This window comes from Seriola lalandi, unplaced genomic scaffold (assembly GCF_002814215.2).
Source record: "Seriola lalandi dorsalis isolate HSWRI2012SDOR001 ecotype SW California unplaced genomic scaffold, Sedor1 jcf7180002054553, whole genome shotgun sequence".
Taxonomy (NCBI): domain Eukaryota; kingdom Metazoa; phylum Chordata; class Actinopteri; order Carangiformes; family Carangidae; genus Seriola; species Seriola lalandi.
The window spans coordinates 134,939-159,699 of record NW_019525106.1 but is presented as its reverse complement, the minus strand read 5'-3'; the positions used below and the strand labels follow the sequence as shown (position 1 = coordinate 159,699).

The window sequence follows — 24,761 nt, the reverse complement described above, 5'->3', positions numbered from 1 at the left end:
ACCCCCCACCCCCCTTTACACCATGCACCTTTCGCCCACGTCGGACCCATACAAGTTTACCCCCCAGCTCCTTGGGTGTGCGGGGGGGGGCTAAGGAGGCTCCAAGCAGGGCGGCAGGGAAACCAGCAGGACCTTTATCTGGAGCAGGAATGCAGAAAATGTGGAAACAATTGGGCAGTGAGAGCTGGGGCTTTCAAAGCCCTGAGGTGACAAAGGGTTTCACCCGGGGAGTGTAGGTCGAGGTGGGAGGCGGTGGGCTGCTGATAGTGATGGTAGGCTCTGAGAAGAGAGAAAACGGCTTCTTAACTGGGTTACCATTTCAGGGCAGACAGGCTGGTTACACAACGCAGACGCCTAGTGAGAGAGGCATGTAGAGTGCCAGGAATGGAGATAGAGCGAGCAGGAGGAGGAGGAGGAGCAGGAGATGGATGGATGTATTAGTGTCTCTTAATGGCATGATGATAAAAGGCTTTGGATGTGGTCTTAGATGTAAAGACCATCTCGAGCTCTAGAATGTTCCATTAGAGATGCCAGTCATCAGTGCACAGACAAGGCAGCTCTGCTGGCCTGTAGATGCCCCCCCCCCCGCCCGCAGCACTTCAACTACAGGCTGGTTGGTTTGGGCTTTGCAACCTACCTACCAGACAAAAACAATTCAACTTCTATAAGCCTGCAGCCAGACTACAGAGCAGAAGAGCCACTTTGTGTCAGAATATAATGGGAACAGATAGAGCAAAGCAAAATGTATGAAAATAAAGATAAAGGTTAAGATAAAGGTAAAACATAAGGTATGTGTGAGTTACCGTGCTATATACACAGATTACCTGCTTTGCATTTTGTATGGTGCCTCTTTCTTTCTCTCTCTCTTTCTCTCTCTCTCTCTCTCTCTTTCTCTCTCTCTCTCTCTCTCTCTCTCTCTCTCTCTTTCTCTCTCTCTCTCTCTCTCTCTCTTTCTTCCTGTATCTCCTTTCTCTGTCTTTTGCTTCCTCTATTTAAATGTGTGCATGCTGCAGCACATACTGATGCTGTTGTAAATAGATGTGCAAATGGTATTAAAGGAACAATTCATTAGCCCTGACATTAAAGTGCTAATCAATAGAACTGCATTAAACCATTAGGGTTACACACACACACACACACACACACACACACACACAAACACACACACACACAAACACGGAGTAACACACCAACGCGGGCATGCATGTACGCACACTCATCTTGGCACATCTCGGGGCATATTATGCCTGATACTCCTGCTCCGCATCAGAAATACAAAGTAGCCTCTTTCACAACAGCTTGAATAGGCCTATGAATTTAATTAGAACATAGGTTGATTTGACTCAAGTCAAACTCATAATCACACTAGCCCACAGACACACACTCACATGGGCTCAGTCACTCATACACAAGCACACAAAGGAAGGAGCTGCTCTACATCTTTATTAAGTCCTGGTCTTATCTCTTTTGTCAGTGGATGTCTCCTTGAAGCTGCATGGTGGAGTTTATTTTGCATGCCCAGTAGCGAGTTGAAACCAGCTGTTATGCACTTTTGAAAAGATACAGTAATTTATCACAACAACTTCAAACTAATCAGCCAGGTTCAATGAGTTTCCTTTGTTCCTGCATTTACAATGTTTGAATTAAAAGATGCAAAAAAAAAAAAAGAAAAAATAATCATGGGTAACTGCAGTCCCATGACAAACTTATTTAAAATTCATTTTTTGTGACATGGCAACTGACTCCTTTCAATCTCTACTCCTCGTCTTCTCCCCCTCTTTGTTTATCCCCCACTCTGTGTTCTCCTACCTCAGCAGGCCTGGCCCAGCGGCACCCAGCAGATCCTGCTGCCTCCAGCCTGGCAGCAGCTCACCCACACCTCAGTCCAGCATGCCACTGTCATCCCCGACTCCATGAGCAGCACACAGCCTCTCGCCAACTGGAGGTGAGCAACACTGCTTTCTTATTTTCAACTGCTCCCGGCCAGTTTTAACCTTAACTGATGTAGGAGAGGGTCTGAATATTGTGGCATACATGCTTTGAGCCCACCTTTCTTCAGGCAAGATTTAGCTGGATAAATAATTCCAATAGGTTGACACGTGTCATTTCAAAGCTTCCAAATCAAAGCACTTTGTAAAATCAAATTTATACACATAATACCAGGGGTGAGTCTGTAGTTAAGGTCAGATAAATGGATTTCACACAGGCCAGCGGTGGTTTTTATAGCCTTTTATAGGTCAAAATGTGCTATAGGAAGATGGTATGGCATAGGACCGATCGAGCGAGGAGTCTGCACTTCTCTGACAGCTTGTCCTTTATCTTTAGTGAATCACAGTCCTCATGTGAACAGTGGTGCTTTTATAAGAGCAGATTTACCTCAGGGAGATGGGATATATGTACATCATGTCGAGTATAGCCTGTCACTACGATGACTTAATAAATGGATGGAGAGATGGGATAGGGCAATTTGCAGGGAGATGAAGAGGATGCAGGTATATAATGTGTATGTGTGGAGGGCTGCGAGGGCCATGTATGCTTAGATTCATTCAGAGCTGTCCATCTGTGACTAGACACCACCCTCCCCATCGCTCCCTCCCTTCCTGGCCAGTGGCAGCTCTGTTGTCCTCTGAGAGACGATTGGGAAAGTGTCGCACTTCCTCTGCAGAGCTATCGCTCCACAGCTGCTGGTGTCAGCTCCTCTGCCCTCCCTCTCTGCTCTCTCCCTCTCCTTGCCTTTGGTCTTCTTTAGATAAGTTAGCTGCTGCCACCTGCTGGCTTCTGTGGGGAATACTTATCCATCCTTCTCCCCTATAAATGCTGATTTTGATTATCTTTGATACAAGTATTTTTCAATATTTCATGCATTGTTGCCCCACTTGCAGGTTTCAAATTGTTGTGGTAACTTAAAACTGTGCTATGTTACAGGAATTCCCACCCTCATGGCAGCCATTATAATCCCATCATGCAGCAGCCAGCCTTGTTGGCTGGCCACGTCACGCTCCCATCCAACCAGACGCTCAATGTGGGAGTGGCACATGTTATGAGGCAGCACTCAACCAATAACAGCTCCTCTTCCAAAAAGAACAAACAGCACCAGATGTCTGCCAGGTATTCTTTAATACTCAGGTGGCTCTAGACGATCTATAAGCTATCATCCTGGCAGCTAAAGATCATCACAACAAGATCATGATGCCTCATAGCTTTTGATTTTGAAGTTTCCGATCTGTGTTTATCACCACCTAGAAAACACTCACCCCGTCCCTGTCTTTCTATCAGGAACATGTCAGCCTACGAGGTGTCATCCTCCCAGGCGGTGCTGTCCCCGCAGCGCTCCAAGAGGGTGAAGGAGAACACGCCCCCACGTTGCGCTGTGCTACAGAACAGCTCGGCCTCCAACTGTCCGCCCCCGCAGCCGTGTGGGGGCAGCGGGTGGGGGGCTGGCGAAGCGGAGCAGGCTTCCAGCACCACACGCGACCATCAGCACCAGCACCACGTCCCCAGACAGACCATCATCATCCCTGACACGCCCAGCCCCGCAGTCAGCATCATTACCATCAGCAGCGACACAGATGAGGAGGATGACCACAAACAGAACAACAGGTCAGTTCAGTGTTAATGTGGTTCTTTTTACGCGGACTAAAAAGTGTGTTTATCGCTGCAGTGCTTGTCAGTTTTACTGTGGATTGCTGATGTAAGAGATTTTCAGGCTTGTCCTCGCGAGATGAATTCCCACAATAAACACAACAAACGCAAACGCCTGCAGATTTAGATCAGCAAAGGATAAAGACTACAAGGGCTTGTTCAAAATCTGTTTTGACTTAACAGGACAGAGGTCCTACCATTGCCAACAAAGCAAACTTTTCTGTCATCTTATTCATTCTGTTATCTCGTTTTGGGTTTCAGAGTAGTGTTACACACATGTTTCTGTAAACTGATGACCATGTGACTATTAAACGTGATTTGGTCTCAAGTCATTTAATGCTATCTGGGCTATTCAAGGCCAGTGGTAATCTCTGGAGTGTTAAGTGTTTTGTGACGGTTGATCAGATCAGGTTTTATAGCCACAGAGCTATAAAACTGATGAACTGAAACCAGTGTGACATGTTGAATTGAAACACAAAGCAAGTGATTGTGAGTAGGAAGCGACAGAATGTTAACTAGAGAGGGTAACAACAGATTTATGACTTGCGAAAATAAACCAGATGTATGTTTTCACATTCTAGTAATGTGTTAACTTATGGCGTCAGTACTAAGCTGGTGGACGTATGATCAAAGAATGTACAGATAATTATAGATATAGTAAAAAATAAACCTCCCCATAATAGTTTTAAAAGTTTTGTCTCATTAACTCTCGTCTGTCTCTCGCCCCCTTGTTTCCTCCAGCTCATCTTCAAAGCAGAGGAAGAATGTCATCAGTTGTGTGACGGTCCATGATTCACCCGACTCCGACTGCTCCAGCAACAACAGCCCCTACACTGTGGAGTCCAGACCCCCCAACAACAACAGCTACGACACAAAGACCACCATACTGGACAACTACAACAATGGGAACCCCCGGACCATTATCATCCCCCCTCTCAAAACCCAGAACAGTGAGGCCCCGAATGAGTGTGAGCGCCTGATGCCAGGTAAGGGACTTTGACTCATGCATCAACCAGTAACTATTATGTTGTTAGGTATTAAAGTCGCTGCTTCACAATTAACTTGTATCCTCTCCTAAGCAGATGCAATGAACCATCAGAATTCAGCTTACAAGTTCAAATCCTCCAATGGAGTGGTGTCTGGCAATAATCACGTACCAGGGGGCATGACTGGAGGCGGGTCCTACAGACAGCAGCGCTCAGGGCCACACCCCCTCCAGCAGCAGCCTCTAAATCTCAGCCAGGTATGGAGGGACATGAAAAACACTATCAGTGTGTGAATATGTGTGTAAGAAATAATTTTATGTGGAATAGATTTATTGGCCTCTAAATCTCCATCGCCTCCTCTTCCAGGCCCAGCAGCACATGGTAGCCGAGCGAAACGGAGGTCATCGGCGCCAGCAGGCCTACATCACCCCCACCATCGCCACTCAGGCCCCGTACTCCTTCCATCACAACAGCCCCTCTCACACGGGCAATGTCCACCCGCACTTGGCCGCCACACACCTGCCTAGCCAGCCCCACCTCTACACCTACACGGCTCCTGCCGCTCTGGGCTCCACCGGCACCGTGGCCCACCTGGTTGCGTCGCAAGGCTCTGCGCGCCATGCGGTCCAGCACGGAAGCTACCCACCAAGCATCGTCCACCAGGTCCCAGTCAGCATGGGCCACCGTGTGTTGCCCTCGCCCACCCTGCACCACAGTCAGTACCAGGCCCAGTTCGCCCACCAGGCCTACATCAGCGCCTCGCCCGCCTCCACTGTCTACACTGGATACCCGCTGAGCCCCACCAAGGTCAACCAGTACCCTTACCTCTAGAGAAGACACTGACTGACACTGGAGAGCCTGACCCAGCACTGCTGCTCCCCCCTCCCTCCTGAGCCCACCCGCCCCTGAGCCCCTTTGACATCCTGAACATCCTCTCCTCAACCTCAGACATAAACAAAGACAGAGGAACATGCAATCCTTATGAAACTGTCACGTATAACTTGAAGATGTAACGACAGAGAGAAAAAGAAACAAAAGATTCACAGCCTCTCTAGAAGGGAAAGATGAATTTCAGAGGGGTACAGTTCAAGATGTCTTCTTTCAGTTTTGTTTTTTTCCTTCCTGAAAGGGCCAGTTTTTTGCTTTGATTTGTCTATTCTTCGCTTTACTTTATGAGGAAAGTAATGTCTCATTAGTTTTACAGGGAGGTTTGAAAGAGGCCTTTTGGGACAGTGGAGGTTTTCTGGTTTGTTTTCTTTTATTTTCCCCTCTTAAATTTGGGAAGTGACTGTTGAACAGGGGTTACTGACTGGAAGTTTGGAATCCCAAGAGTTTTGGGAGAAGGTGAAATACGGAAACCTGCTGCTCTTCAAAGAAAAAAATATTGATGGCCTTGAACTGTCTTAATATTTCCAAATCATTCATGGTGTGGGGAGAAAGGAGAGGCAACTTCCCCCGCTCCACCTTCTCTGGTTCGAGGAGGCTTCTGGAAATATAACCAACAGAAGACAACAAACTTTTTAGTGTATTTATAGATATTTTTCCTTTTTTTGTTTCACCTTTTACGACGATACTTCAGTTTTAGCTAGGTGTCTTAGCTGGGCCCCGTTCTTAGAATGTAGCAGTCTGCACCTGTTTGTTTTAAGATTTTTTTTTTTCCTGATACCAATAGATTTTTTTTTTTTTGTTCCTCTTTTTTCAATGTGATTGCACAAAGTGGTTATAATAACATAGGCATGTACAACGTGATTGTCTGTGTGTGCTACTGTCAGCCATGCGTGTGTAGTCCACCTCCTCAAAACCCTCTTCAGTCGTTAGGTTTTGACCATTGTTCCCTCGTAGTGCCTTACAGATATAATGACACAGTTTACTTGGCTTGGATCCTGAAAGCCACACGAGACTATAGCTATACTTAGAGAGACATGTTTCCCTGGTTTGACACCCGAGTCGGGGCAGTTGTAGCTCTCTTCCAGGTGTAGGCTCGTTCCTTGCTGTTTCTCGTCCCTGATGACAGCTGACTATAGATGATGAAGATTAATGTCAGAGTTGGTATCACGCTGAGCTATTTTATGATGTGTGCATGAGATAACTTGCCTGGGGTACTTACCAAAGTCATAGATAAATTGTTGTTACATTTGCTCTGGATATTAATGTAAATATGAAAATGTACAGTATAGCTGTAGCTGTAAACCTCTATCGCAGTGGCACCCAAAATGTTGCTTTAGTTTGGAACATATTTGTTGTTGGTATTTTTTGTTGTTTTTTTTTTTTTACTCATACAAGGGAATTCATGCATCGTGATTACAGAGCAGAGATATTAACTCAGTTTTCATGTACAGGGAATGAGTTACAGTAAAATGTTTGCGACACAGTAGCAGTCGTTTTTTTTTTTTTTTTTTTTTAAAGGATAAAAGCTAGTCCGAAAGAAGGGCCTGACAGAAAGTGATTGTTGCCACGAGGGTGATTCTGTGAGGCTATGGAAGTAGCCTGGCTGCAGCAAAGAGACAGAGTATCGAGGGTTGTTTGAGCGAGATACTGTGTAGGCACGAGTGAGGGGGGCTGGTTGAAAGCATAGGGTCAGTTTAGGTAGGGACTGTGGAGGGCACGGTGAAACTCTCTATCTTAAATGGGACTAAAATGGTAGCAAGTTGGCACTGAGCAGGTTGATAGTAACACTGAGCCCGCGTGGTTGGTAGGAGCCGCAAGGGGGCACTACCTTACGTTGAATGCACACTTCGAATTCTGACATGAATCCTTTTGTTGTCGTCTTTTTTTTTTCTTTTTTTTTTTGCTTGCTGTTGCTGTTCGTTTCTCCAGCAAAGATAATTGGAAGTTACTTGTTTGCGTTTGAGGTTTGGGTAGCATCGCAGAGCTGCAGGAACAGAACAGAAGGGAAATGCCACAGCATACACCTGGAAGGGCACCTTGTGGACGATTTGTTGCCACTGTCCATTTGTCTTCGAACCCGATACACCACAGACATCGCCACGCCAGCCAGATGGGATACCTGAACACGTAGAGAACCAATAGGGCTGTCGCTTTGTGTGTTTGCTGCTTGATTTAACAGACATCATTTATTCTTGTAGCCGATGATACAAATAATCTCCTCTGTTCATTTTGTCCTCTTGAACATGGGCACATCAGAACTGCTGGTGGTTTTAGTGAAAGCCTTCCCCTCTCCTTCTTGTTATGCCATAGTACTTGCATTTGAAGTGATTTTTTTTTTTTTTTTTTTTTTTTTAACTTAACATTATCTTGAACTTTTTTGACATGGCTGTAGTACATGTTGTGTTTATTTTTAGAGATTGTTGCAATAATTCTCGTGGATGTTTTATCAGAGTGTGTGTGTGTGTTTTTATTATATGTCAGGCTCATTTCTATTTTGTAACCTGGGGGTTGGTGTACAGTAATATTTAGTATTCCGTGGAGGTGGGTGCACCTGTGTAAAGTGTTGCAACACTGCTGATGATAGTAAGTGTTGAGTTGATGATAATCCAATGGGGCTCTTATAGATACATACTTGGCTTGAGGGTGCCACACCCCAGAGTGGTCTTTCATCCTGGTACTTGTTTCCCCAAAATAACTCTCCACTCCCCGTCAGCTCCAGCATGCAAAGCCTTGGGTCCGGGCACTTAAAGATGTGATTACATAGTACGTTGCTGGTTACATCATTCTTCTCTGTTCTGTTGTTGTCTTTTTATTTTATTTGATCTACTTAATTTCCTCTAGGTCATTGGGGCCTAAGCACACACGCGCAGAAGGGAGATGATTTTTCCATTGAAATCTTTTGGCTCCTCTGTTATGAGACAGACTACTGAAACATTCCACTGTTTGAGGGAATTTGGCGTTACCCATGCTACACTGCTGTCCTGTCCCCACTCTTGTCAGCACGGGGACGGTGTCGTCACGCTCTGACTTTTCCGCTCCTCCCACCAAAGAATTAAACTGATTGACCATGTACAGCACAGCACAGTACAGTACAAGCAATCCTCTACAACGTTGCTAGAGCATATAGGCAATAACTTCTGGTCATGTTGTTTTAACCCCCCCACCCCCACCCCAACCAAGTGCATGTGTGCATAAGATGTACAAGTACACAGGGAGGATTTAACGTACTTCATGTATACAGCACAGTCTTGAGTTTGTTTAGAATTTAGACATTCAGCTATGAGAAGCGCTGCAGTCTGTTTTGAAGCTTTCTCTGTATTTACTTTCATTACTCTTCACACTTGGCCCCTGTCGAGACTGAATGATCGATATTTGTCTAACCTCTCTCCAAATTGTTTTATAAGCCAGTTATTTTTTACGCTGTTCATGTTGTAGCTTTATTGGTGTTGTAAGAAAATGAATTTGTAAAAAGAAAAAAGGAAAAAAAAGTTTGTTTTACATTAGCGTGCCATGGAATAGAATGACCTGTAAAAATGAATTAATCAAAAAAAAAAAAAAAAGTACCAACTATACCTTTAAAACCACGGTCACCTGCGCAAAAATGAATGTAATATGTGACCTGCGACATCTGAAATGGCTTTAGATCTTTCTCAGTGGGTGACCATTTAATTTAATTTCTACACTGTTTGTGGCCATGCATGATGCAATAATTATACATCTGATCTCCAGCAAAATCCCATATGAGACAAATAATGTAAAATTACCACTGTCCTCATGATTAGGGTTTATAGAGTAATCACTATTTTCTCAAATGAAGCATCCAATTAAGAGAAGCCCTATATGCGCAACATTGTGGGAAATAACTTGACATGTATGATACCTTTGTCTATCACGCTGTTTCACATAACCAATGTTTTGTGTTTTATAAAAAAAAGAAAAAAGAAGGGGAATCAGAAATGTGAGCATTAACGTAGATCGAGTGACCTTACAATTACCAAAATGTGCTTAAGTAGAGTGTAAAAATGTTTTGTGTTGTTGAGGTGAGCATAGCCTTCCCAGCTAGCGACTTTATTGTTAGAGTACTGCCTTCCAAATAACCAACAATACCTCTAAAGCTTTAAGGTGACATTTAAATCAGAGAAAACTGAATAAGGCAGCATCTCACTCTCTATGAAGCCTGGCATTCTCCTATTAAATACACTCAAAACTTCCAACTCTGCTCATGGTGTTGTTGTGAATAGTCCTCCTGGAGCTTTGGCAACACCAAGAAACATTCCTGAGAGCATGGCACACAGTGCTATACATTAGTCTTCTTCAGACAAACTCCTCTAAGGTGACTTGAAGCTAAGCAAGAAGTGAACAGACAGCCTGCAACAGAAACCCACACACTCTTACAGGTAATAAAAAAAATAAATCATTTGGTAAAGTCGCAGCTGCTTCCCAAAGTACAAAAGGGTTAGGAGCAGGTGTTAGGTGGATTAATCATATGCTGATGTACTTTGTGCCACCAGGAAATTCATAATCTAACTACACAAGCATTCTTAAAGCCCTTTTGGATATGAGTGTATGTTTTTTTTTTTGTTTTTTTTTAAACTTTTGTTGAGGAGATCTGCTCCTTTTGCTGGCTATTCCTTGGGGGAATTCAGGGTGAGGTGGTCAAGGTTTGATGCCATCACTGATCGAGGCTGTCAGGTGATTGCAACGTATGAATTTAAGAACCAAAACTGATTCAATTATTATTCTTTTCCCTACCATATTTGTTTATTCTAATTTGTGCACAACCAGGCAAGGATGTGAATTAATTTCCACCACCTTTAAATCCCCAATTTGAAGATGTTTAGATCCTAATTTACATGAATGGAAAATGTTGCTTTTCCGACTAATTGCAGAGAGATCTCTAGCCAAAGTCAGCTATTTTTGTAGTGTTAAATTGAACAAACGGAATCTGGAAGTGGTAGACCAAAGCTGGGTTCAAATACAGATTTGCCTGTTTACACTGCAAAAATATCCATCTTACCCTAGAGTTCATGTCAAAGTCACAATCCCTTTTAGTAAGTCCTCAAAATTATAATTGTGAATTAGTGTAGCTGGAGTGCTTAGATAGCTATTGCACAGCAACCTTTTTGCAATTGATACATCAGTTTATTTACATTTTCTAAAGACCTAAGAGTGCATCAAACCCTGACCCCCTTTTGTGTCCATTGCTGTATGGTTTCTCGATGGTGTAAAATCTCATTCTTTGTCGATAAAGCTAATGTGTGCTGCAGTATTTCCTAATATACTTCTTTGTTAATTGTCTTTTCTTATTTACTTTTGTTTATCGGGGTGTGATGTCTCATTATTTCAATCTGTTGATGTAGCGTTCTATGTATACCCTGTTCCTTAGCCTAATATTATTAAGTATGTTATGAGAATGGATATTTTACTGGCTTTATAGAATGTTTAAATAAATATAATAATGACAATAAGAAGAAGGATTAATTAAACCTCCTAACAAGTTGAGTACTTGCTACTAAGCGCTTGTGTTACCATTATGATGTTGTGTGCTTCTCTTAATCATTTTCGTTGTAGAAAAATGGAGTGAATTTATATTAGGCTTCGAAAAAACTAATGATAGCATTGTAAATTTTACAGGAGGATTTTAACAGACAAACAGCTTCGTCAAATAGAAGAATATAGTTATTTTAATTGTCCTCTTTACTAACTGTAGGGTGAGAAGGGGCTCGCGTTGTGGTGAACTATGTTATAGCTTGTTATTCACTGTTACTTTTGATCATTTTTTCGGTCTCCGAGGTGAATCGAGTTATTAATGAGAATTTGTATGCTCACATATGCATATTGTATATGTGTAGAAATGTAATCACACTTTGTCTTGGATTTACATTAAACTGTTAAGTCACGGCACCGGTGTCCTTTGTTCTACTGCTGTGTGTGTGTGTGTGTGTGTGTGTGTGTGTGTGTGTGTGTGTGTGTGTGTGCGCGCTTGAGGTTTGTTGTGTATGCTAGGGCATATTAATTCTTTTTATACATCAGAAAGGAAATAAAGATACACAATAAAAAACAAACAAACTACATTGTTTGGCATTTGAACTTTAAAAGTGATTGTAAACCAACTTTAAAAGATTGAATTCAAGAAATGTAATGTTTTTTTTCTGTTGGTTGAGGTAGAAATATTTTATCTAATTAACATACTGTCCGTGGGTAGTTTAATCTGTTGCAAGTGCTGCATAAGCTCATTACAAATTTTGTAAAATCTGAAACCAGCAGAGTAATCTGTAACTGTAGCAGTTATAGATAAATGTAGCAAGTTGAGTAAAAAGTACAATATTTCTAAGACCCTCGAAATTGTGCTTAAAAACTGTTGGCTGAGTAAATATAGTGAGTTACATTACACCGCTGACTGAAACCGTGCCATCTCCAGTTGCTTCTGGCAAAATAAATGTGATTTTATACAATTCAATGCAATATAGAACTATTCTGTCATGTTTTGATAAGAGACATAAGGATTTCATGACATAGTGATCCATAGCACACACAGGAAGTTAAGTGAAATCCAAACTGATTTGTCATCAGCAACATGAGTCATGGGCTACTATACTGCCACTAGGTGGCAGTGTGCACCAAAATGTTGATGTAGGTCTACATGGACTGGCTGTGACGTGATTAGGCTATGCTGATCATCTCCATTTATTTTCACCCACAAAACCTTGCTATGCAAGATGTGTGCAAAATGCACCATCATGTCACACCTCGGGCCTGCAAGCTCTTTAGAATTTGGAGAATTTACTCCCTGATGGATATAATGCATTGCAGTCGAAACGAATTATGGATCATCGTTGTGTCTGTCAGAATTTGAGAATAAACACTGCGCTTAAATAGGCTTATATATGGTGATGCAAATGTAACGTAAAAGGCACAGGAGTACAACCAGTAAGATGTACATAAAAAGGATTCTTACAGCAAAATAGTCAGTTTTGTAACTTTTGAAATGATTTATTGCAGCATAACAAGAAGATAAATTCTACTCAGCCAATAAAAAGCCTGACGGTGATATATCCATCCATGGATATACCTTGTTAAGTGCTTCATTGCATGAGGTAACGTTGCCGTGGAAGCCGCAGACGCCAGTCGAAGAGGACCAACCTAATTTTAAAAGCCCATTTTGATAGAAAAGGGCTTCAGCCAATGGTAGCGGGTTTCGATAAATTACAAACTAATCAGATCTTCCAAGGGGCGGGGCTTACCCAATCCTCAGGACGAGAGAAGGTAACTGTTACCAAAAGAGTGTCAGATGAAAACCAGCTACCACCAGCTAACGTTCAATATGTCTGCACTGAAATAACTTAAAACGCAGACAGGTGGTTATATGAGGGTTAATGACGAAGCCTTGGGCAGCATTTTATTTCTTCGAAGGAAATTTTCTCGTAACTCAGACAAAGGAATTGACAGAGTTTGAGCTCCCTTTTTTTGGTAAGTATGAATGCGCAGCTATGAGCTGGCTGACAGGAATGGCTGGAGGGAAAGGAGAGAAAAAAAAATCGTGTTATCTGTGCACTCAAAGGTAGCTATGGGTAATATCACTAAAGTATGTTGGCTAACCCGCTTTTAGCATTTTGCTGTGGCACTCATAGGAGGGATGACCGTTAAGCTTGCAAGCAACGGGACGGGATGTAGGACAAGAGACTGTGTCATGATGAGAGCTGCTGACAGAGCGACTGAAAGCTAGCCGTACAGCCGGGGAATGAAGTCTGTGCTGGCTCTATGTGCAGTGCTCTTTTCCCTTTTTACCACCTTACCTGTTTATTGGCCTATGTGGAGTAAGTAGGGATGTCTAGTTTATCAAATGGGGGGACAAACCCTCATTTATGCTGATTTGATGTTATATACGCTGCCTTATAATGACCTGGTTGGCCATGTGCATGAAATGTGTCAAGTTTTTTTTTCACAATACATAAGCATAAGACCAACCTGTGTCCACCCCCAAAATGTCTTATTTATATTTTAAATATGGAATGTGAAGTTGGCATATCTTCTTGTCCGTGTGTGTGTGTGTGTGTGTGTGTGTGTGTGTGTCTGTCTGTCTGTCTGTCTGTCTGTGTGTGTCTGTGTCTGTCTGTGTGTGTGTGTGTGTGTGTATGAGAGAGAGAGAAAGAGAGACCTCCCAGTAAAATGAAACATAGAAATGGGTATTACCGTTATTGTCTGCTTTGGGAATGTAACCATAATGTTTTAAGGTTTTGAATAATTTAAATCAAGCATGTGCTTATGTGTACTTCATGGATTATTAAGTAATATTGCTAAATGCTTTGTTTTGACAGTCACACTGTTACTCTTTTGTTTTCTACAGCTATTCTTCACTGCAAGCACATGATATGGAAGGAGGGGCCTTGAACTAAAAGAGACCAAACCAGGCAATCCCAAATAAACCTTGATCGTCTCTTTGGCATGAATCTTCTCTTCCTAACTGGATGAAATGCCTTGACTTTACCTCCGCCGTACCATGGCAGGTTTAGTCTCCTCTGTGGGTTTGGTGCTGATGCTCAAGGCTCTTATGCACGTCCATGGCCAGCGTGCAGTGTTTCTGGGGATGACGGTGTGGGTAGCACTGATCGCAGCTGACTCACCTGCTGCAGGTAAGAGAATACCTTTTGCTGACTCACCTAACATGATCCACTAATTTGTCTCTTGTGTTACATAACTGACACAGATCATTATGTTGTACAACATTACTTAACATTGCATTGACAAGTAATAGAAACCTTGCAATTGAAAATGCAAACGAAAAATGACTATGGAGATCATTTTGAAGACAAAAACACAACCCAGCATTTTTATGGTGTATGAATAGCTACGTAAATTGCACTAAACTGAAAGTAACCATGAAAGATACGTAAAGTTGTGGAGTGTGTTTGTGTTTGTTTGTGTGTGCAGTCGAATGTGTTGATGGCATCCAAGATCCAGCCTGGGCGTAATCAAGATCTTTGTTTTTATAGATATAGTTTATTCACTCTCTTTACCACTTGTCCAGTACAAGGTTGAATCAAATGACCAAAAAAATTGAACCGTCATATTTTATTTTGCAATACTTGACACAATTACACACAGTCACATCAAAGAGATGCTTAATACAACTGCAGTCTTGTTTGTGTACCACTGAGCAGCTGCACTGGGGCAGTTGGGGTTATTATGTCCCTTGCTCAAGGCCAACTTAACCTGTGACCTTCCAGTCACACAGTTGCTGTCCTAACCTTCAGGCCACTGCTGCCAACTCTTCTATTTAAAACTTGTCTTTTCCTTAATCAGAAAAAAAAGAAGTGATAGATAATATATAGCCCTAGCAGAGCAACTTCTTTTTGCTTTGCCTTTACTTTAGCACTGTACAGTTTCATTGGTAGTTTAGCTCAGTATGAATTTACTAATGTCTTGATTTTCATGTGAAAAGTTAAGGTTTCTGTGTGACCTTGGATAGCTGTGATATTCCTAATGAGGACATTCATATGTTCGATTCAGGATTTTCATGAGAGGCAGAGTGGCTCTATCCCTACACAGACTGTAGAGTTAAACCAATTTTCAGTAATTAGAGAAAGAGAAAGGGTCTAAATCCAACCACTTGATGGGTGTTTTCCCGGGGCTTACTTTTATAGATAATGACATGATCCCACCAACTCCCCTCCCCCCACACATTGCCCAGTGTAAAGAACCCATTTTAAAGGCAGCCAAAAACTCATGATACTATGTGGTAATAGGATTATGCAGTAATTGCCAGGGTGAAAGCCTTGTTCAGGAAATCAGGAATTAGAATATCTTAAACTCCCACTCATATGATAACACCTCCATTCACAGATTTTAATTTGATCCTCTATTTCTTTCACAATGCTTCTCGTAAAGCTACACTGTACTTGTAGTGGATGATATGGCCTGATGGTTTGGACAGTTGTGGTATTACTCTATTCCTAGAAACCACAAAGAAGTTTCTGTGGCTGTTTTTGCTCCTTTTTTTTTGCTTTCGGGGTTTAAAGTGCATATCCACTTTGATATATTTTTAAAGTATTTTATCTCCCACGTTTTGTCTTTTTGATCCAAGGACAGTTGTACAGCAAAACCTGTAAAAGGTTTTTTCTGTTTTCATGTCAAATGAAAGATGTCAGATTTCCTGTCTCATTCTCTTCCCGGTCTCTTGCTCATTTGACTGGTGACTAAGAAGTGGGCTGGTGATGTTTTTCTTACTGAGTGGCTCATCCTGTGTAATAGAATGGGGGGAAATATTGAAAGTTAGCACACATTTTATTGCCTGTAATCTTCTCTATTTTCGTAGGAATACTTCATATATCAGGGTTGCTTCATCTCTTATGGGGAGATATCTTCCACCAAAGCAGAGCGGCTGGGTTTAGTTGATTTATCCTCATGGTTTTGATGATCACACCAAGCTAAGGCAAAACTTTGAAGAGCATCTCATAGACATTTCTTCTGTGGCAAACCACTGCATCACATGAGAATACATTTATCAGCCGTGGTTGGACAGGCTTCAGACAACTGCATGCTGTTCTGAATTAGCCTGTTAAGCACTCTAAATTTGGGTGAACATTAATGCGGTGTAATGGGAACATCAAAAGTTGGGATGAGTATTTTTTTTTTTTATCTAAGAGTAATATGTATGAAAATTATAACACTGTACAATAAGACTCTGTTGTTTGTAAAGTCTTACATACAGTATAACAGATTTGTAAATCAATCTCACTATGGAAAGTCAAATACTGAGAGAGACTGTTGAAAAAGTTTTATACATACAGAGCTAAGTTAGTTAAGCTAAGAAAACTGTTGCATGATACTGCAGTTTAAAAAAATAAATAAAACGGTATCATTTGTAAGTTATACCTAAAGCTCTAATGAATGGGTGAGGCAAAATTAACTCATAAAACTGTAAACCTTATGGTAAACTTCTTGTCCCAAACTAGGAATATCCCTAATATCCCTACTTATTGTATGACATATGCAGGATGACAACTGTGTTTCCACGGTCTGTTTCAGCAGTGAAATCATCAGTCTTACAGCTTTCCTCTTCCAGACTCAAAGAAGCACACTTTATAGTTTCTAGGTCAAATAGAGCAAGGAGATGTACATATAATTGTTCCTCCAGACCCGACATCATACAGTAATGTCCCTCTTTCTTACTTCTCTGCTTCTCTTGCTCTTTTTCGTCCTCTGCTTAATTTTTAATTCTGGACGAAAAAGTTCTACATATAAACCCTAGATCTAAAACGAGCAATCTTATAATAATTATAAACTTTATATGTAATGCCATAAAGTGCCCTTGCAATTTTGCCCCAACAGTCTCTCTCTGCACCACAGTGACTGGCAAGTTCAACACAACAAGCTGCAGGCCAGCAACATCCTGGCTAATTACCAGTGCAGTCCATTGCCCTGTGAAATGAGATCTGTGTGGGATGACAATATGGCCATTCATTATTCATTAGAGCTGGGAGCCAGTTGCAGATCAATGGGTAGAACCCATCAAAAGCCAAACACTGGGTGCTTTTGCGTGCACCAGGGCTGCAGCCTAACCATACAGATCTATTGGAAAGCAGCCGGTGGCCGACCGTGCCTGTCTACTGATGGGCTGTCCCAGCATTATTTGGCCATGTTGAGAGCAGTGGAAGCTCGTCCGCTGGTCAAGGGTGGGTCAATGATAGCAGGCTGACACATTTTTAAAACAGTGTTTTGTTACTCTTCCACATTATAATCAGTGTCCTTCATTTGTAATATCACGTTCACACGTCAAAGTTATTATATAGTCAGCTATTCTGAGGATAGCTGTAATCTCACTGACATAATTTTTTCCAGTTGTCCACTATTACCTAGATCATACTGCTAGGTTGTGATGTGAAGGTACCATAGTGGGGGCTTGTGAATGTACATCTGTTAGTGATTTTGTGTAACCTTTTTTCAGTTTTACCAAGGCAATTTTCCATTTAAGTTTCTGCATCCTACAAGTGTCCAAACTTGGCATGAGTATTGTTTAGAGCAACAACCTTATTTAATCATGGACTGAAACACCTCAAGAGTAATTTTATGGATATAATGATTACAGCTAATATTTGATTTTTAGTTCTATATATTCAAAATCCTTATCTTAGAAAATGTCTGTTTATTAGTCTTGTATGATGTCAGACTCATTTAACATCGTTTAGGCACATAGAGAATTTGTGTTGTTAGATAATCACCAAATGCAGAATACTAGAGCTTTTTCTGACACTGTGAGCTGACCAATAACCGTTTTCTTACGGAAAAGTTGTTCATACACAATCCTATAGTAAGGCTTTATTTATTACAAATAGATCCCCCTGTTTGTGCTTACAGTTTGCTGGGCTAACAGCCTGTCAGTGTTGGGAGCTTGAAATGTGCATTGCAAAGTTCACAATTTGACAGAAGGCAACGTTGAGTCCATATTGTGCTGAGCCCAAATCACTATGTGCTCCGATGAACTGCAGCTGATTATTTATATATTTATCAGAGCAGATGGTGCAGTTCAGCCCGGCTTCTTTTGAGCCACCTCTCAACATCCCTGCTACTTCCATTAGTATTTAGTCTAACCCTACACAGATATTTCCCTTTTCTGCTCACATATGGACTTTCAGGCAGAATAGAAAACAGGTTACTCTCAAGACACCTTAACTGAACCCAGTAGACAGTTTTTGTTCTCCCAGGACCCAAAGCCTTAGAGTGGCCTGTGTTGGGAGGATTGAAGCAGAGTAGAGGAGGTTGGTGAGTGACACAGTCCTGTGGGCTTCTCTGGTTACAAGTCTTTGCCTTCCTGTCTTTCGAAGAAAATCAGTACTGCAGAAAGTGAAGGAGTGTATCCAGATTCGTGTGTGGGTGTGTATGCCTGTCCCTGTGTGTGTGGTAGTGCAGGGCTTTTCTTAAAGAAAGACAGACTGCACCATCATAATGCACTTGTTGAAACTGATCACACAATCATACCAATCATTCATTGTGGGGAGACCCCTGTCAGTTTGTTTGTCTGTTGTGGAGCTTTTATGAACTTAAGTTCTTAAATCTCTTATACAGTGGCCCAGCATGCTGCAAATACCAGAAGATTCACAGAAAATATTGTAGCTAACTATACCTTTAACTCAGATTCCCTCACTCTCCGTCTGTGACTTCTCTTCCTCTTAGTTGGACTCTCGTACTACTCTCCTCCCCTCCCCCTTATCCTGCTACCCCTGTTTCTCTAAAAAAGTGTTCCCTCAGGAAAACAAAACAAGGATCACATGAATATTTGATGTGCAGGCATGACCTCAGTCAGTCTCCATTCCCATGCTCAATTTTAGCCAAATCAGATGAATTAGTTTACGGTAGATTTTGGCAACCTCTCCAACTACAAAACTTTGTGTGGTGCTTTTTCCAAGATTTTGATTAGCATTCAAACTTAGTTTCTAATTATAGCCTTTGCTTTATTGATCTAAAGCTGTTCTTTAATCTTGTACTGCTTGCTGTAGGTTGAATATGACAAGTGGGTGCAACCGGAAAGCAACTGGTGCAGGTTTATGATAATGCACCCCTTATGGAGTCAAACAATCTTTTTCTTGGGGGGGGGGGGCTGCTTGATCTTTGGCAGAGAGCTTGATCTAATTGAACCCCACTGATAAAAACAATGGAATCTTTCCCATCTTAAAAGCTTCCCAGATAAACCAAATGTCAACACAGCCATATCTTGATTGTTCGACTGCACTCAGCATACGCAGCTCCTGCCAACTGAAAAGAGCCAGTCACGCAAGGGGCTCAACTGAAAACAGAACCATGTGTGGGGTTGTAGTTAGCAAGCATTAATACCAACAGACCCTTTCTTCTTCTCTCTTTTTTTTTTTTTCAAATTACACAACCATTAAGTGACTTTTTCTTTTTTGCAATAAGGAGTCTGGCAAACATAGGAAATGATATCATTAGAGGGCTCTGTAATTGGTATCTCAGGTTTCTCAACACACATAGGAATATATATGCGCATGTGTGCGTTATTCTATGTGGTGAAAGCACAGCTGCTTGGCTGATACCAAGTGTTTGCCTGCTGCAGTGACCTTATTCTGATAATTAATGGTAGGTTGGTCCTTAGAAAATACCATCAGCAATCACCATTGAACAATGCAGTTGGACCTTATATCTTTGTGGTGTGTGTTTTTCTGTACATATGTTATTGGTTTGTACTGAGACCCATGCAGCTAGCCTTTGGCCTGGAAACACTGTCTCCTCCACTCAAAAGATGAGCATATTCAAATACAACTACAAATCATATTATTTGGGATCCTTCAACTTGCATTAAAGCAAATACATACAGAAACATGTTTGTTGTCCTTTTCATCTACTGCAAATGCTGCTGCCATCATAACAGCTTCATCTGTCAACTCTGACATCGCCAAATATTTCACTGTGTTAAAGGACACCGATTAGGTTTGCAGCATTGCCTTATTCCCCTTTCTTTTATATGTGAGTGCACAGTCTAGTTGAGTAAAGGAGACCAGGGGAAGGTATTTTCTGTGATTCAATTCCAGGAATCAGCAAAGCGCTGTCTGCAGACAGGCATTATCAGGTTAACTCTGTTTCAGCCTTGGGATCAGTTGTCATGAGAGGACAGTAAAGCCAAAATTAAATTTTATCTCACTTTTATGAATTTTACATGCTTGTGTTCATTGTTGCAGGCTTTTATTGAAGTCACCATTATTTGCATAAAATAGAAACCTTGTACATTATTATCCATTCTCAATTTTCACAGTTTTTAATAGTTAACTTTGTAGATTTTTCATTTTTCAAAGCTATATTCAAAAATATTTGCGTCAGTTCTTGGAATTTCTAAAATCTTAGTAAAATGTTCATGCATGAACATCCAAACACTGATACTTGTGTTATGTTCACACAAGTCCCAAAGCAATATGGTTTAGCTAAGTTGTAGTAAATGCTAAAGTCAAAGCAACTTTTTTTATTGAAAAAAAGATACTTTACACCACCTTGTAGGGAACAACATAGGTATTTTAAAATCTACTCCCACATAATGCTTCCACTTACTCGCCAGATGCAATAACGACTTGTTTATAGCCATATCTAGTAGAAGGCTCTGAGTAAATTACTAGAGACTTGTAGGGTTTGTTAATTAGTCAATTTGGTCAAATGCAAATTTAGTTCGGTGCCATGTACAAGGCTGCTATTCATTAGACCAAGTGTAGGCTCAAAAACACATCAAGGCCTGATGAATGGAAATGGAATCTCATTAGCCTGGGATTTTTCATGTAATGAATAAATGAAACTCTCACTGCATTAATTCTTCAGTGTTGTCACAGTAATGAGAAATATTTTTCCATTCATGCATTTTATGTGGAGCTGACACAGAGTATTTTAACTTTTTTAGGAATCAGGATAATATTTTTTGTTTAAGCTACTTAGGTGAGTCTTTATAAAGCTTTTAAAGGCTGCTAATTAGCAGCCTTTAAAAGCTGACAAAAAAGCTGACATTACAAAAATTAAGTCAGACTGTTATTGTATTAATACAATTAATTTTTGTAATGAGTTTTTGTTGCCAGTGAAATGAGGATTTGTTGTGAAAATGATTCACCTGCTACTGATAGAGAAAATGTGACTCATTGACTGACTGGGAGAGTGAGATGAGGAAGAGTTAAGAAAACCTGTACTGGAACACATTTACATGAGCAGAGCACTTGACATTTCTGCTCTTGTGACCTGATATTTGAAGGTGTCCCTCTACATGGGTCTCAGTGCTTAGTTTCAGAGACAGGCCCAACAATGAGTGGCCAGTCGAGTGTGACACACTCGTGTTTCCGGGGACAGGTGGCAGCGCTGCTTCGTCTTCAAGGCCTTTGTCAGTTTTAGTCTACTGTAATGTCAGCCTCACTTTAGACCAGTCTCACTTTGCTCTTTTCGTGGCTGCTGTCTGTCGTGCTGAGCTCTGACTGTCATTACCTACGATAAGCCCTCAAGAATTAAGATCATGCCTGGTTAATTATTAAACCAGCCAGGTCTCTCTACAAACATGGTTCAGCTTTGGTATAGCACAGTTTTTTTGTTTTTATTTTATAAGGTTTTGTTTCTATTTTTTATGGAAATATTATTATCCTCATGAAGCTGAGATTAGACTTCAGCAAGGATTGTGAACACTGTGCTTCAGTGTGAAAGACAGGAATTTTTATTTTTTTTGGTTCCAATTAATATTTTCTGTCTGTGTTCCTTGTTCTTGTCCTCAACTGCCATCATCATCATCATCCTCATCATTCTCATGGTCATCATCAGTACAATTCTCAGCATTATCATCAATCACCTGCCAATGGTAGTCTTTGTCTTAATTAGCTGGATGTTTTGTCATCCATTCATGCATGTCGAATCGTCCTTAATGGGACTAAAATGAATCAGTTTGTCACTGTGGGGGTCTGCTGAGACGAGGTGACATTTTGGGGTCGTGTAGCACACTATGACCTCAAACATCAGCATGTTCCTCTCACAAACATGGTCTCCTACAGAGCTTGTCTATATAGTGTTTTGTTGTCTTTTAATATAACTGTAGTATTTAAAATGTGTTGTTGTTTGCAGCCAAAGTCACATTGATGAGTATAATATATGTTTCAGTGAACATAGAACCACACACTTATTAACACTGACTACTCACCCTTTGTCTGATACTGTGTGTGAACTGATACAGCCTAGACTCTCACAGTTATGTATAGAAGACTCTGCGGAGCACAGCATACCAAATGCTGTGGCTTCTTTCCATGCTTTGTTCTTGTGATTATTTATAACTTCCTTACAAAATTGTGAAATAAGGCCAACAACAAACAGGCAACTGTATGACGCAAGTCCCTCTTTTTCAGTTTCCCTACTATTAATGGTGAAGCACATTATTTGGTGTGTTCAGAGTGTGCACATGTGTGCGTGCATCTGCCCAGCTGTGTGGTACATCCCTCGGGGTTCAAACACTTGGCACAGCAGACAAGTAGCTGTGTGGAGAATGTGCAGCACAGACGAGCCTTCAGAGGAGAAAGTTTTGGGTTTGCTTCCCAAGTCCTTTCCTATGGGCCATGTTATAATAGCATGTTGACTTGATGAAGGTACCAGTGTAGGCTGTAATTAAGTTGGGAGTTTTCTCCTGGGCCAAGCCAGAGGCCATCTGCCTGAATGAAGCGATGCAGTTATTGAAGGTGACGCTCCAGAAGTGTATTCGTTTTTGTAGATGCCTTTTATGAGTTATCTGTTTTGTGCTCCCAGTGTTAAAAATAGTCTTCTCGCTCAGCTGATTTTACAGCTATTTTCAAGTGTGTATGAATCTGCAGAGCTTCAGTACACTACAAAGAGCAGCAGCATTACCAGCCGCTGCTGAGTCACTATGTAGAGGCTATTGGTGGTGGCTTGCTTCTGGCAATGGCAATAATGGCGCCTTTAAAGTCTTGCTCTGTTCAAGACCCACTTTCAAGGACAAATTCAAGACATGCAGACTACCTTGAGCTTATTGAACAGAATTATTGTTTGTTTTCTGCTTGATTTGGTCTGTTTATACTTGTAAATTCTCTGTGCACGCATTATGATTCATTTTGATTATCTGTAACTCCAGGAACCATAAGATAACATCTCGTTTAATGTAAGTAGGCATCTCATCTCATCTTCCTTCGGTCTATCCTGTTTATCTACCATCAGCTCTTCACAGTACTGTAGAGTCAACCATGTATAAAGGTTTCTTTCACTAAAACCATGAAATTTCTGTTTGGGTTTTGAATATTATTCTCATGAAAAAACACATCAGCATATAAAAGAGGCAAATTTATACATCTACCTAGAACTTTTAAAAGGTCTATTACCATGATTTATTTAAGAATTATTCTATGTCTTTCACTTCAGCTAATGTAGACTTTCTCGAACATGTAAGACTATGAACATGCAGTGTAATCAAGGCAGTACCCAAATTAAATCATGCATGATACACTATGTTATGCAATATGGAGAGAAAGGCCTTTGGCAAGTTGTAAATGCACTGCATAAAGCCGCATTTGCCATTTGTACATTTTGGCAGGTCTAATATCACCCTTTAAGATTTGAATGTTATGAGTAAGAGATAAGAGGAGCTGCTTCCTGATGACCTGGATGTTTCACCATCCGTCACTCAAAGGTCACATACCTTAAAAAAGGATAGGTGATGTTCTTTGCTGAGTGTGATGGTGAAAAAAAGCCCAGGTCATCGAGATGCTGAGCTAGAACAACCACTCATTAATTTTGGAACATATGGTCAGTGCTTGCACATCAGCATATTGCTTTAGTTCAAAAGTGAAAGTGAGAAAACTCGTCATTGTCAGCTTTTCTTATGATTCTCCAGTGCAGACCAGTATGGTCTTTTTATAATGGCATTTTATACTTATTGGAATTTTCTTTGCGATAAATAGATCCATTTTGTTGCCACTTAAGCAAATTGGACATTAGTTAGTTTAGTGGTCAGGTCTTCAAAATGCACAAACAAGCAAAGTGAAGTGGTAAATGTCAGGTGGCTACTTTTTACATACTGCAATATTTAATGTGTTTTCCTGTAAACCATGCTCGTTGTTTCATGGATCTCAAATTCCAATTTGTTGTCAATAGATTCAGCTGTCAATATAGTATTGATTTGATCTAAATATAAGCCAAGGTTGCATATAACATCCGAAAAACCAGCACAGCTTTCTCCTACAGATTCAATGAAGTGTCCAACTTTACTATACAGTCTATTTATCATTCTGTAACCTTTGCCCCAGAGGTGATCAGGGTTAGAGTGAAACATTTCATGATGAATTGTAATCCTATAAAATGTCCTTGTGAGCTGGAGTTTTTGTTATTTCCCCACATATCAGTGTTCATTTTGGCCCAGTCCATTTAGGGAGGGAGCCTGACAGTTTTTGGCTGCTCCGGCCACAGACCAGTACTACATCCCCAAATGTCTGTGACTGAGTGAGTGGGTGAATGAGTGAGAGATAGAGTTGAGTTTGTGATGAAGTTAGACCAATGCTCGACTGAGTGTTGGACTTTGGCATGAACATTTTCTATTACATCATCATGGGGCGTTTACAGTGAATCCACAACCGTTTTCGTTTTCAGACCCCTTTAGTGACTTTTTTTCAAAAAAGCAAACAAAGCAACAAATCTAGCGACTTTTCGGACAAATCTTATCTACTTCATGTAGAAGAGAGTTGCTAGTATTGCCCTGAGAGCGCGACCCTCCACAGGCACACC

General features: G+C 41.1%; 2 protein-coding genes across 6 annotated transcripts in view; both read left to right on the top strand.

Moving 5' to 3' along the window:
• hipk2 (homeodomain interacting protein kinase 2) overlaps window positions 1-11,418 on the top strand; it is a 72,295-nt gene extending 60,877 nt beyond the window's left edge. For 2 of the 3 annotated variants that reach the window (XM_087176401.1, XM_087176400.1), the window contains exons 10-15: window positions 1,815-1,945; window positions 2,926-3,108; window positions 3,277-3,600; window positions 4,384-4,628; window positions 4,722-4,885; window positions 4,995-11,418. In XM_087176401.1, the coding sequence (XP_087032527.1) occupies window positions 1,815-1,945; window positions 2,926-3,108; window positions 3,277-3,600; window positions 4,384-4,628; window positions 4,722-4,885; window positions 4,995-5,459 (1,512 nt within the window). In that variant the 3' untranslated portion in view covers window positions 5,460-11,418. The remainder of the gene's footprint in view (window positions 1-1,814; window positions 1,946-2,925; window positions 3,109-3,276; window positions 3,601-4,383; window positions 4,629-4,721; window positions 4,886-4,994) is intronic. The other variant, XM_023415481.2, reaches the window with a different exon arrangement.
• A 1,389-nt stretch (window positions 11,419-12,807) lies between these two features.
• The window catches only part of LOC111661838 (UPF0606 protein KIAA1549), a 35,731-nt gene continuing 23,777 nt past the window's right edge, over window positions 12,808-24,761 (top strand). For all 3 annotated transcript variants that reach the window (XM_087176398.1, XM_023415521.2, XM_087176399.1), the window contains exons 1-2: window positions 12,808-12,986; window positions 13,864-14,149. In XM_087176398.1, the coding sequence (XP_087032524.1) occupies window positions 14,017-14,149 (133 nt within the window). In that variant the 5' untranslated portion in view covers window positions 12,808-12,986; window positions 13,864-14,016. The remainder of the gene's footprint in view (window positions 12,987-13,863; window positions 14,150-24,761) is intronic.